This window comes from Ahaetulla prasina, chromosome 4, assembly GCF_028640845.1.
Source record: "Ahaetulla prasina isolate Xishuangbanna chromosome 4, ASM2864084v1, whole genome shotgun sequence".
NCBI classification, from domain to species: domain Eukaryota; kingdom Metazoa; phylum Chordata; class Lepidosauria; order Squamata; family Colubridae; genus Ahaetulla; species Ahaetulla prasina.
This window is the reverse complement of record NC_080542.1, coordinates 4,479,793-4,493,109: the sequence shown is the minus strand read 5'-3', so window position 1 is coordinate 4,493,109 and position 13,317 is coordinate 4,479,793. Positions and strand designations below refer to the sequence as shown.

At 43.2% G+C, this 13,317-nt stretch overlaps 1 protein-coding gene across 2 annotated transcripts in view; it reads left to right on the top strand.

Annotated features, from left to right (window-relative positions):
• Window positions 1-13,317, top strand: part of REC8 (REC8 meiotic recombination protein) — a 35,515-nt gene that overhangs the window by 11,970 nt on the left and 10,228 nt on the right. Inside the window, exons 4-6 of one of the 2 annotated variants that reach the window (XM_058180319.1) lie at window positions 706-797; window positions 5,450-5,596; window positions 6,677-6,743. In XM_058180319.1, coding sequence (XP_058036302.1) covers window positions 706-797; window positions 5,450-5,596; window positions 6,677-6,743 — 306 coding nt within the window. Of the gene's footprint in view, window positions 1-705; window positions 798-4,099; window positions 5,218-5,449; window positions 5,597-6,676; window positions 6,744-13,317 lie in introns of those variants that run through there. The other variant, XM_058180317.1, reaches the window with a different exon arrangement.

Genomic DNA, 13,317 nt, shown 5'->3' with positions numbered 1-13,317 from the left:
GGATCATTAGAACTGCAGAAAAAATAATTGCTACCAACCTGCCTTCCATTGAAGACCTGTATACTGCACGAGTCAAAAAGAGGGCTGGGAAAATATTTACAGACCCCTCGCATCCTGGACATAAACTGTTTCAACTCCTACCCTCAAAACGACGCTATAGAGCACTGCACACCAGAACAACTAGACACAAGGACAGTTTTTTCCCAAAGGCCATCACTCTGCTAAACAAATAATTCCCTCAACACTGTCAAACTATTTACTGAATCTGCACTACTATTAATCTTCTCATAGTTCCCATCACCAATCTCTTTCCACTTATGACTGTATGTATGACTGTAACTTGTTGCTGGCAATCCTTATGATTTATATTGATATATTGACCATCAATTGTGTTGTAAATGTTGTACCTTGATGAACGTATCTTTTCTTTTATGTACACTGAGAGCATATGCACCAAGACAAATTCCTTGTTTGTCCAATCACACTTGGCCAATAAAAATTCTATTCTATTCTATTCTATTCTATTCTATTCTATTCTATTCTATTCTATTCTATTCTATTCTATTCTATTCTATTCTATTAAATGCTGTATGTTACTCAAGCCTCTGTTTAAGTTTATGAGCTTGGACCTTACACCGGGCATCCTTTTACGTGGGCGAGAGACCCAAGACGCCTCCTCCTTTTCATCCATCTCCTTATCTTTAGAGATTACTCCTCTGGGTGAGGTACCCAGGTTTCCACCGACTCCCCCTTCGCCCAGGGTTAAGGCCAAGAGAGAGCCACCGCTCAGCCCCGAGGTGAGATTTATTTATTTATTTATTTATTTATTATTTAAATTTGTATACCGCCCTTCTCCCGAAGGACTCAGGGCGGTTCACAGCCAAGTAAAAATACACAATACACTATAAATACAATTAAAATACAGTTAAAAAACTTATTAAATTGGCCACGATTAAAATTTAGGACTAAAACCCATTAAAACCCATAAACTTAAAAAAACTAACCCAGTCCAGCGCAGATGAATAAGTGGGTTTTAAGCTCACGGCGAAAGGTTCGGAGGTCCGGAAGTTGACAAAGTCCTGGGGGGAGTTCGTTCCAGAGGGCGGGAGCCCCCACAGAGAAGGCCCTTCCCCTGGGTGTCGCCAGACGACACTGTCGCCCAACGGCACCCTGAGGAGTCCCTCTCTGTGAGGCGCGGGTCGGTGAGAGGTATTCGGTAGCAGCAGGCGGTCCCGTAAGTAACCCGGCCCTATGCCATGGAGCGCTTTAAAGACGTTCACCAACACCTTGAAGCGCACCCGGAAGGCCACAGGTAGCCAGTGCAGCCTGCGCAGGATAGGTGTCACTCGGGAGCCACGAGGGGCTCCCTCTATCACCCGTGCAGCTGCATTCTGGACTAACTGTAGCCTCCGGATGCCCCTCAAGGGGGGCCCCATGTAGAGAGCATTGCAGTAGTCCAGGCGGGGCGTCACAAGGGCGGGAGTGACTGTGCACAAGGCATCCCGGTCTAGAAAGGGGCGCAACTGGCGCACCAGGCGGACCTGGTGGAAAGCTCTCCTGGAGACGGCCGTCAAGTGGTCTTCAAAAGACAGCCGTTCATCCAGGAGAACGCCCAAATTGCGCACCCTCTCCATCGGGGCCAATGACTCGCTCCCGACAGTCAGCCGCGGACTCAGCTGACTGTACCGGGATGCCGGCATCCACAGCCACTCCGTCTTGGAGGGATTGAGCTTGAGCCTGTTTCTCCCCATCCAGACCCGTACGGCTTCCAAACACCAGGACAGCACTTGATAGCTTCATTGGGGTGGCCGGTGTGGAAAAGTACAGCTGGGTGTCATCAGCGTACAGCTGGTACCTCACACGAAGCCACTGATGATCTCACCCAGCGGCTTCATATAGATGTTGAACAGAAGGCGAGAGAATCAACCCCTGCGGCACCCCACAAGTGAGGCACCGCGGGGTCGACCTCTGCCCCCCCGTCAACACCGTCTGCGACGGGTCGGAGAGATAGGAGGAGAACCACCGATAAACGGTGCCTCCCACTCCCAATCCCTCCAACCGGCGCAGCAGGATACCATGGTCGATGGTATCGAAAGCCACTGAGAGGTCTAATAGGACCAGGGCAGAGGAATAACCCCTATCTCTGGCCCTCCAGAGATCATCCACCAACGCGACCAAAGCCGTCTCAGTGCTGTAACCGGGCGGAAGCCGGACTGGAGCAGGTCCAGATAGACAGTTTCCTCCAGGTGCAGGGGAACTGATATGCCACCATACTCTCTACAACCTTCGCCGCTGGCGAAGGTTGGAGACCGACGATAATTACCTAAAACAGCCGGGTCAGGAAGGCTTCTTGAGGAGGGCCTCACCACCGCCTCTTTCAAGGCGGCCGGAAAGACTCCCTCCAACAAGGAAGCACTCGTAATCCCCTGGAGCCAGCCTCGTGTCACCTCCTGAGTGGCCAGCACCAGCCAGGAGGGGCACGGGTCCAGTAAACACGTGGTGGCATTCAATCTACCCAGCAACCTGTCCATGTCCTCGGGAGTCACAGGGTCAAACTCATCCCAAACAACATCACCAAGACCGCCCTCAGATGCCCCATCCGAATCGCCACAATTTTGGTCCAGACCGTCCCTAAGCTGAACGATTTTATCGTATAGATAACCATTAAACTCCTCAGCACGTCCCTGCAACGGGTCATCCCGCTCCCCCTGGTGAAGGAGGGAGCGGGTCACCCGAAACAGGGCAGCCGGGCGGGGATCTGCCGCCGCAATGAGGGAGGAGGCGAGCAACGCCGCTTCCCTCAGTGCCACTAGGTAGGTCCTAGTATAGGATCTAACTAGTGTCCGATCAGCCTCTGAACGGCTGGACCTCCAGGAACTCTCTAGGCGTCTTCTCCGGCGTTTCATCCCCCCCCGCTCCTCGGGGGACCAAGGGGCCGGTTGGGATCTGCGCCGGGTCAGAGGCCGCAAAGGCACGACACGGTCTAAAGCCCCAGCCGCAGCCCGTTCCCAGGCTGCAGCTAGTTCCTCTGCCGTGCCGTGAGCCAGACCCTCAGGAAGTGGCCCAAGCTCCGTCCGAAACCTCTCTGGGTCCATCAGGCGCCTGGGACGGTACCAACGTAATGGTTCCGTCTCCCTGCGGTGTTGGGTAGCGGTCAGAAAGTCCAGGCGAAGGAGAGAGTGATCTGACCATGACAAAGGTTCAATGACTATTTCCTTTAAGTCCAGATCTCTCAACCACTGACCAGAGACAAAAATCAGGTCCAGTGTGCCACCCCCGATGTGAGTGGGGCCATCCACTACTTGAGTCAGGTCCAAGGCCGTCATGGAAGCCAAGAACTCCCGAGCTACCGTCGATGACGAGCCGGCAGATGGCAGGTTAAAGTCCCCCATGACTAAAAGTCTGGGGGTCTCCACTGCCACCCCGGCAAGCACCTCTAGGAGCTCGGGCAGGGCAGCTGTCACGCAGCAAGGAGCCAGGTACGCGACCAGCAAGCCCATCTGACATCTATGACCCCACCTCACAAAGAGGGATTCACACCCGGCAATCTGAGGTACAGTGGTCTCCCTCGGCTCTAGACTCTCTTTGATAGCAACCGCCACCCCTCCACCCCTACCCTGGGCCCTCGGCTGATGGAATGCACGGAAACCCGGTGGGCACATCTCGACCAGGGGCACACCCCCTTCAGTGCCCAACCAGGTCTCCGTAACGCCTATAATATCCGCGGCACCCCCCTGAATCAGATCATGTATTAGGGGGGCCTTATTGGCCACGGACCGTGCGTTGCATAACATCAGACGAAGGCCCAGGCTCTGAGGGTCTTGACCATCCGGGGAACGGGTAAAGTCAGGGGGATCGGGGCACGCGATCGCCTGCATACATCGAACGCGTGACCCCCTATGTCGATACGATCCCCTTCCGCCATATCTGCCCCTCCCACTTACCGTGCAAATAGACTCACCTCACACAAAGGAACACACTTCATAACCTCCGAACCCATTTGATAGTCGCCACGAGCATGCGCTGGAACTGGTTTCCCTCCCGACGGGCTACCCCCATCACCCGCCCTACCCCTCCCACCCCTTAAAAATACCCTGTCTAAAAACCCCCAAAGGCTCTTTCTTCTCGCATGCCACCTCTGTGGGTCCCAAGACCCGTCATTGAGGCCGGCCCTTGGTAGCGATATGGGCCATTCCTGCGAGGCGGGGGCACCTCGCAGGCGCAAGAGTTCATGTACAGTGTAGCGCATAGAAAAGTGCGAATCGGCGAGGGATGCTAAGATGGTAAAATCCCAGAGTAATAAAAATGGTGAATCTTCCAGCGGGAGTCCAGTTGGTAGAAGGACAGATGGAGCAGGAACCGGATAACGATGACAAAGCAGGAACAGACAGGCCGGCAGTCTCCATAGTGTGCCTATGGGGAACAGTTCTACAATAGGTCTTAATCAGGTAGAAGTGGCTATCGGTCTGCCCGAGTCCATAGACCAGTCCAAGCTAGTCCAATCCAGTCCAATCCACTCCATAACCCGCAGATGGACATGCATGACCGCCCAGTTTAGATGACCCAAAGTCCGGTATGGGGGGGGGAGGCGGAAATACGATGGAGCAAGCCAGGCCACAAGGGGCCATTTGATGACACGCGATGAAAAAATGCGACATAACAGGCCAAAAGAGGGGACAAACCTCAGCCACGGTTCCGGCCTCCTCTCCCACCGAGGCCTCACCACACCCATCCTCGGTGGGGCTGCCAAATACAGGGCGCCGTTGGACAGGCGCCTCGCAGTCCACAAGGCCTCGCCGGGCGCAACCAGCGCCGATGGAACTGGCGCCGATGGAGCTGGCGCCGATGGAGCTGGCAGGCCCACTGACAGGCGAAAAAACGGGCCGGGATTCGCGCCAGCTGAAACCAGGCCGAATCCACACCCCGAAGCCGTCGGAGCCAGGCCGAGACCGCCGACGATCTCATGCCGCTGGAAATTGGCCAGGATCGCCGGGATCGCCGCTGGGGCAGGGCCAGAGCCGAGGCCGGAGCCCACAGCAAACAGCAGGCCTCCCTCGCCTCCCTCGCGTCCTCGCTTCCTCAAAGATGGCCGCCCCCTTCCGGACCGCCACTCCGTCCCTCGGCCCGTTCTCGGCTGTTGCATGTCCGAGAGGCCACAAACCTCTCCAGCGGCAGCCAGACAGATCATACCACACGCCGAGGGACCGGAGAAGCCTGGTGAGTCAGCCCGAAGTCTCCATTTCAGGGAAAAGCCGCCACCGCCGATTCGGGCTCCTCTAAACAGCTGCCATTCTCGCGCATGCGCAGAGCATATATAGGGTGATCAAAGGAGGGTGGCAGGGAGAGGGCCCCACTCCCACGCAGAAGCTGCCCCCAGGAGGGCTACAGACTGTTCAAGGTCGGCCCCAAAAATTCTCATATGTGTTTCATTTTGTTTTCCCCACCCCAGCTCCAGCTGCCCGAGTACGAGCCGTCTCCCGCACGTCCCTCCAAGCGTCGTCGAAGGCAGCTGCGTTTTATGGACGTCGTGACTCAGATTTCTAAGGAGGATTTCCAGAAGCAGATCTCAGATACCCACATACAATGCCAGCCGCTGGTAGATGTTTGAGGCGGGGAGATTTTTGTGGGCCCCAAATCCAGGTGGCTTGCCCTCCCCCTGCGGAGTTCCTCCTTCTCTTCCCCTGGCTTGGAGTTTTATGATTTATTTCATTTAAATCCCCCGGCAGTTGTTTTTATCAACAACTCAAATCAACAACTCAAGGTGGAGGATGTTGCTAACGCTCTTCTTTTCTTCCTGTTTGACCCGCAATAACAACCCTGTGAGGTGGGCTGGGCTGGGGAGAGAGAGAGAGAGAGAGAGAGAGAGAGAGAGAGAGAGAGAGAGAGAGAGAGAGACCGGCTCAAAATCAGCCAGCTAGCTTTCGTGCTTAAGGCGGGACTAGGACTCATCGTCTCCTGCTGATTGGCTCATAGTCACACAATCTGCTTTCATGCCTAAGAGGGAACTAGAACTCATCGTCTCCGGGTGATTGGCCCAAAGTCACCTAGTTGGCTTTCATACCTAAGGCAGGACTAGAACTCACTGCGTCCTGGTGATTGGTTCAAAGTCACCCCAACAGCCTTCATTCCTAAACTGGGACTAGAATTCCCTGTCTCCTGGTGAGTGGCCCAAAACTACCCAGCTGGCTTTCATGCCTGAGGTGGGACTAGAACTCACATTCTCCTAGCGATTGGTCAAAAGTCACCTAGTCGCTTTCATGCCTAAGGGGAAACTAGAACTCACCAATCTCCTGGTGATTGAGCCAAACTCACCCAGCCAGCTTTCATCGGAAGGCAGGACTAGAACTCACCGACTCCTAGTGAGTGAGTCAAAACCACCCAGCCGGCTTTCGTGCTTCAGGTAGGACTACAATTCCCCATCTCCTGGTAATTGGCCCAAGATCACCTAACAGCTTTTCATGCCTAAGGCAGGACTAGAACTCACCGTCTCCCAGTTTCTAGCCTGTTGCTTTGACTGGTTTACTCCACTTTGCACACAGGATCGTGGGCGCATTCACAACCCGGCGGGAAACCTCCGATATCTTCCTCTCTCACCTCAATACTTTTTTGTCACCCCGACTCATCCTAATAATTTCCCTTTTTTCTTTGCCTTTTTTTTTGTTTGTTTTTGTTTTAGGAGAAAGTACTTCTGCCAGCCAAGAGGTTGAAGACTCCAGCCGAATTGTTGAGTAACCCAACCTGCGGTAAATAAACCTCCCTGTAGATTCAATTCTCCAGGTTGTTCCCTTCCATTCTCCTCCTTTTGCTGGAGGCAAATGGCTCGTCTCGCATCAGTGACCCAGAATAAAGCGGGGGTGGGGTGGGGCTAACCTGACAGATGGCCAGGAAGGCAGAGTTCCCCATTCTTTAAGTCCTGTTTCGCACTGTGCCTACTGTTGTACTAATTGACTTGTGCCTGTAGGAAGTTAGAACACACACACACACACACCCGCCTAGAAGAATGAAATATTCAGGGAAATATTGAAAAGGCAGAATATGATATTTCCCTGGATGAGAAAAGGAGAAACATGTTTTTAATAGACAATGGATATTAATATTGTATATTTTAAATATACAATGGATAATTAGAACTGCAGAAAAAAACCAAGGCTACCAACCTGCCTTCCATGGAGGACCTGTATTCTGCACGAGTCAAAAAGAGGGCTGGGAAAATATTTACAGACCCCTCGCATCCTGGACATAAACTGTTTCAACTCCTACCCTCAAAACGACGCTATAGAGCACTGCACACCAGAACAACTAGACACAAGGACAGTTTTTTCCTGAACGCCATCACTCTGCTAAATGAATAATTCCCACAAATAATTTACTAAGACTGTATTACTATTCTTCTCTTCCTTACTAGTGTCTATCTCTTCCCACTTATGACTATAACCATGTCGCTTGTATCTGTCAATTATATTGTTTTTGTTTTAGGAGAAAGTACTTCTGCCAGCCAAGAGGTTGAAGACTCCAGCCGAATTGTTGAGTAACCCAACCTGCGGTAAATAAACCTCCCTGTAGATTCAATTCTCCAGGTTGTTCCCTTCCATTCTCCTCCTTTTGCTGGAGGCAAATGGCTCGTCTCGCATCAGTGACCCAGAATAAAGCGGGGGTGGGGTGGGGCTAACCTGACAGATGGCCAGGAAGGCAGAGTTCCCCATTCTTTAAGTCCTGTTTCGCACTGTGCCTACTGTTGTACTAATTGACTTGTGCCTGTAGGAAGTTAGAACACACACACACACCCGCCTAGAAGAATGAAATATTCAGGGAAATATTGAAAAGGCAGAATATGATATTTCCCTGGATGAGAAAAGGAGAAACATGTTTTTAATAGACAATGGATATTAATATTGTATATTTTAAATATACAATGGATAATTAGAACTGCAGAAAAAAACCAAGGCTACCAACCTGCCTTCCATGGAGGACCTGTATTCTGCACGAGTCAAAAAGAGGGCTGGGAAAATATTTGCAGACCCCTCGCATCCTGGACATAAACTGTTTCAACTCCTACCCTCAAAACGACGCTATAGAGCACTGCACACCAGAACAACTAGACACAAGGACAGTTTTTTCCTGAACGCCATCACTCTGCTAAATGAATAATTCCCACAAATAATTTACTAAGACTGTATTACTATTCTTCTCTTCCTTACTAGTGTCTATCTCTTCCCACTTATGACTATAACCATGTCGCTTGTATCTGTCAATTATATTGTTTTTGTTTCCTAGTATGATTGGATAGCTTGCTAGTAACCTTGACTATAACTAAGTGTTGTATCTTTTTATTCTTGATGAATGTATTTTATTCTCCTTATGTACACATACACTGAGAGCATATACACCAAAGACAAATTCCTTGTGTGTCCAATCACACTTGGCCAATAAAGAATTCTATTTTCTATTCTATTCTATTCTATTCTATTCTATTCTATTCTATTCCATTCCATTCCATATATTCTATTCTATTCTATTCTATTCTATTCTATTCTATTCTATTCTATTCTATTCCATATTTTCTATTCTATTCTATTCTATTCTATTCTATTCCATTCTATTCCATTCTATATTTTCTATTCTATTCTATTCTATTCTATTATTCTATTCCATTCCATTCTATATTTTCTATTCTATTCTATTCTATTCCATATTTTCTATTCTATTCTATTCTATTCTATTCCATATTTTCTATTCTATTCTATTCTATTCTGTTCTCTTCTAATTCCATTCCATGTTTTCTATTCTATTCTATTCTATTCCATTCTATTCCATTCCATTCCATTCTATTCTATTCTATTCTATTCTCATTCCATTCCATATTTTCCATTCTATTCTATTCATTCTATTCTATTCTATTCTATTCATTCTATTCTATTCTATTCTATTCTATTCTATTCCATATTTTCTATTCCATTCCATTCCATTCCATATTTTCTATTCTATTCTATTCTATTCTCTTCTATTCTATTTCTATTCTATTCTATTCTATTCTATTCTATTCTATTCTATTCTATTCTATTCTATTCTGTTGTATTCTATTCTGTTCCATATTTTCTTTTCTATTCTATTCTATTCTATTCTATTCTATTCTATTCTATTCTATTCTATTCTATTCTATTCCATTCCATATTTTCTTTTCTATTCTATTCTATTCTAATTTTATTCTATTCCATTCCATTCCATATTTTCTATTCTATTCTATTCTATTCTATTCTATTCTATTCTATTCTATTCTATTCCATTCCATTCCATATTTTCTATTCTATTCTATTCTATTCTATTCTATTCTATTCTATTCTATTCTATTCTATTCCATTCCATTCCATTCCATTCCATATTTTCTATTCTATTCCATTCCATATTTTCTATTCTATTCTATTCTATTCTATTCTATTCTATTCTATTCTATTCCATATTTTCTATTCTATTCTATTCTATTCTATTCTATTCTATTCTATTCTATTCTATTCTATTCTATTCTATTCCATTCCATTCCATTCCATTCCATATTTTCTATTCCATTCCATTCCATTCCATATTTTCTTTTTTCTTTTCTTTTCTATTCTATTCTATTCTATATTTTCTATTCTATTCTATTCTATTCTATTCTGTTCTATTCTATTCTGTTCCATATTTTCTTTTCTATTCTATTGTATTCTATTCTATTGTATTGTATTCTATTCTATTCTGTTCCATATTTTCTTTTCATTCTATTCTATTCTTTCTATTCTATCTATTCTATTCTATTCTATTCTATATTCCATTCCATATATTCTATTCTTCTATTCTATTCTATTCTAATTTTATTCTATTCCATTCCATTCCATATTTTCTATTCCATTCTATTCTATTCTATTCATTCTATTCTATTCTATTCTATTCTATTCCATTCCATATTTTCTATTCTATTCTATTCTATTCTATCTATTCTATTCTATTCATTCTATTCTATTCCATTCCATTCCATTCCATTCCATATTTTCTATTCTATTCCATTCCATATTTTCTATTCTATTCTATTCTATTCTTCTATTCTATTCATTCTATTCCATATTTTCTATTCTATTCTATTCTATTCTATTCTATTCTATCTATTCATTCTATTCTATTCTATTCTATTCATTCCATTCCATTCCATTCCATATTTTCATTCCATTCCATTCCATTCCATATTTTCTTTTCTTTTCTTTTCATTCTATTCTATTCTATATTTTCTATTCTATTCTATTCTATTCTATTCTGTTCTATTCATTCTGTTCCATATTTTCTTTTCATTCTATTCTATTCATTCTATTCTATTCATTCTATTCTATTCTATCTATTCTATTCCATTCCATTCCATATTTTCTTTTCTTTTCTATTCTATTCTATTCTATTCTATTCTATTCTATTCTATTCTATTCTATTCTATTCTATTCTATTCCATTCCATTCCATTCCATTCCATATTTTCTTTTCTTTTCTATTCTATTCTATTCTATTCTATTCTATTCTATTCTATTCTATTCTATTCTATTCTATTCTATTCTACTCTATTCTATTCTATTCTATTCTATTCCATTCCATTCCATTCCATTCTATTCTATTCTATTCTATTCTATTCTATTCTATATTCTGATATTCTATCTATTCTATTCTATTCTATTCTATTCTATTCTATTCTATTCTATTCTATTCTATTCTATTCTATTCTATTCTATTTTCTATTCCATTCCATTCCATTCCATATATTCTATTCTATTCTATTCTATTCTATTCTATTCTATTCTATTCTATTCTATTCCGTTCCATTCCATATTTTCTATTCCATTCCATTCGATTCCATTCCATATTTTCTTTTTTATTTTATTTTCTATTCCATTCCATTCCATATTTTCTTTTCTTTTCTATTCTATTCTATTCTATTCTATTCTATTCTATTCTATTCTATTCTATTCTATTCCATTCCATATTTTCTTTTCTATTCTATTCTATTCTATTCTATTCTATTCTATTCTATTCTATTCTATTCTATTCTATTCTATTCTATTCCATTCCATTCCATTCCATATTTTCTATTCTATTCTATTCTATTCTATTCTATTCTATTCTATTCTATTCTATTCTATTCTATTCTATTCTATTCTAAAAAGCAGCTTCCTGCAGCTCCCTGCCCACCCACCCCCGTTCAGCTCCAGGGTGATGGGATTAAGACATGGCCCTCAGGACAAAATAGGATTAGCCCTCTACCCATCTCACCACATGGCACCTGGGAAGATTATATCACCCAGCAAGGCTCAACCAAACCTGGGACACCTACAAAATTAGCTAAGACCACCCCACCCCGCCCTGTCCCCTGGGAGTCCGACAGCCAATGGGATACATTTCTTGTACAGAACAGGAAACTCTAAGGTAGGGCCCAAGGGAGTGTATAAATATATCCCTTCCTCCACTCCATGTGCCTTTTTTGCCCAGGATCTCAAACCCCACGTGGTCCTGTCCACCATTAAACCATCTTTCCAAACAGCTTCCATGTTTCCAGTGACTTCCTCCCCACTTGGACCCGAACCCAGAAGGACATTGCTTCTAGCATGCCCGTCTAAATCTAGACCGGAGTTCATTCTGCCCCGTTTCCAATTCTTTGCGATTTTGTGCTGTTTTGTGCCTCAATCAAAGAAAATTCCATTTATCCAGCCTGCTGGGTACCACTCTCCAACCATGGAATCCTTGAAGGAGAATATTTGTAGCTCAGGGTTGGGGGCCTGGATGCTTTCAGAGTTTGGTGGTTTTCTTGAAGACGTTTCATAACCCAACTAGGGAACATCATCAGTGCTAGAAGGGAGTGCGGGAAGAGGAGGAGGAGGAGGAGGAGGAGGAGGAGGAGGGGAACAGTGATTATGGGTCATTGGTGCTCTCTGAGCTTGGTTGCTTTCTTGCTGACATTTCATGACCCAACTGGATAATATCATCAGTGCTGGAAGGAAGAGCAACCCCTTCCTTCCCTTCTAGCACTGATGATGTTCCCTAGTTGGGTCATGAAACGTCTGCAAGAAAACCACCAAGCTCAGAGAGCAACAAGGACCTCACAGTTCAGGCCTGAGTTACAAATACCTTCTAATTTTATTCTATTCCATTCCATTCCATATTTTCTATTCTATTCTATTCTATTCTATTCTATTCTATTCTATTCTATTCCATTCCGTTCCATATTTTCTATTCTATTCTATTCTATTCTATTCTATTCTATTCTATTCTATTCCATTCCATTCCATTCCATTCCATTCCATTCCATTCCATATTTTCTATTCTATTCCATTCCATATTTTCTATTCTATTCTATTCTATTCTATTCTATTCTATTCTATTCTATTCTATTCTATTCTATTCTATTCCATATTTTCTATTCTATTCTATTCTATTCTATTCTATTCTATTCTATTCTATTCCATTCCATTCCATTCCATTCCATATTTTCTATTCCATTCCATTCCATTCCATATTTTCTTTTTTCTTTTCTTTTCTATTCTATTCTATTCTATATTTTCTATTCTATTCTATTCTATTCTATTCTATTCTATTCTATTCCATATTTTCTATTCTATTCTATTCTATTCTATTCTATTCTATTCTATTCTGTTCTATTCTATTCTGTTCCATATTTTCTTTTCTATTCTATTGTATTCTATTCTATTGTATTGTATTCTATTCTATTCTATTCTATTCTATACCATTCCATTCCATATTTTCTTTTCTTTTCTATTCTATTCTATTCTATTCTATTCTATTCTATTCTATTCTATTCTATTCTATTCTATTCTATTCTATTCTATTCCATTCCATTCCATTCCATTCCATATTTTCTTTTCTTTTCTATTCTATTCTATTCTATTCTATTCTATTCTATTCTATTCTATTCTATTCTATTCTATTCTATTCTACTCTATTCTATTCTATTCTATTCCATTCCATTCCATTCCATTCCATTCCATTCCATATTTTCTATTCTATTCTATTCTATTCTATTCCATATCTTCTATTCTATTCTATTCTATTCTATTCTATTCTATTCTATTCTATTCTATTCTATTCTATTCTATTCTATTCTATTCTATTTTCTATTCCATTCCATTCCATTCCATATATTCTATTCTATTCTATTCTATTCTATTCTATTCTATTCTATTCCATTCCATTCGATTCCATTCCATATTTTCTATTCCATTCCATTCGATTCCATTCCATATTTTCTTTTTTATTTTATTTTCTATTCCATTCCATTCCATATTTTCTTTTCTTT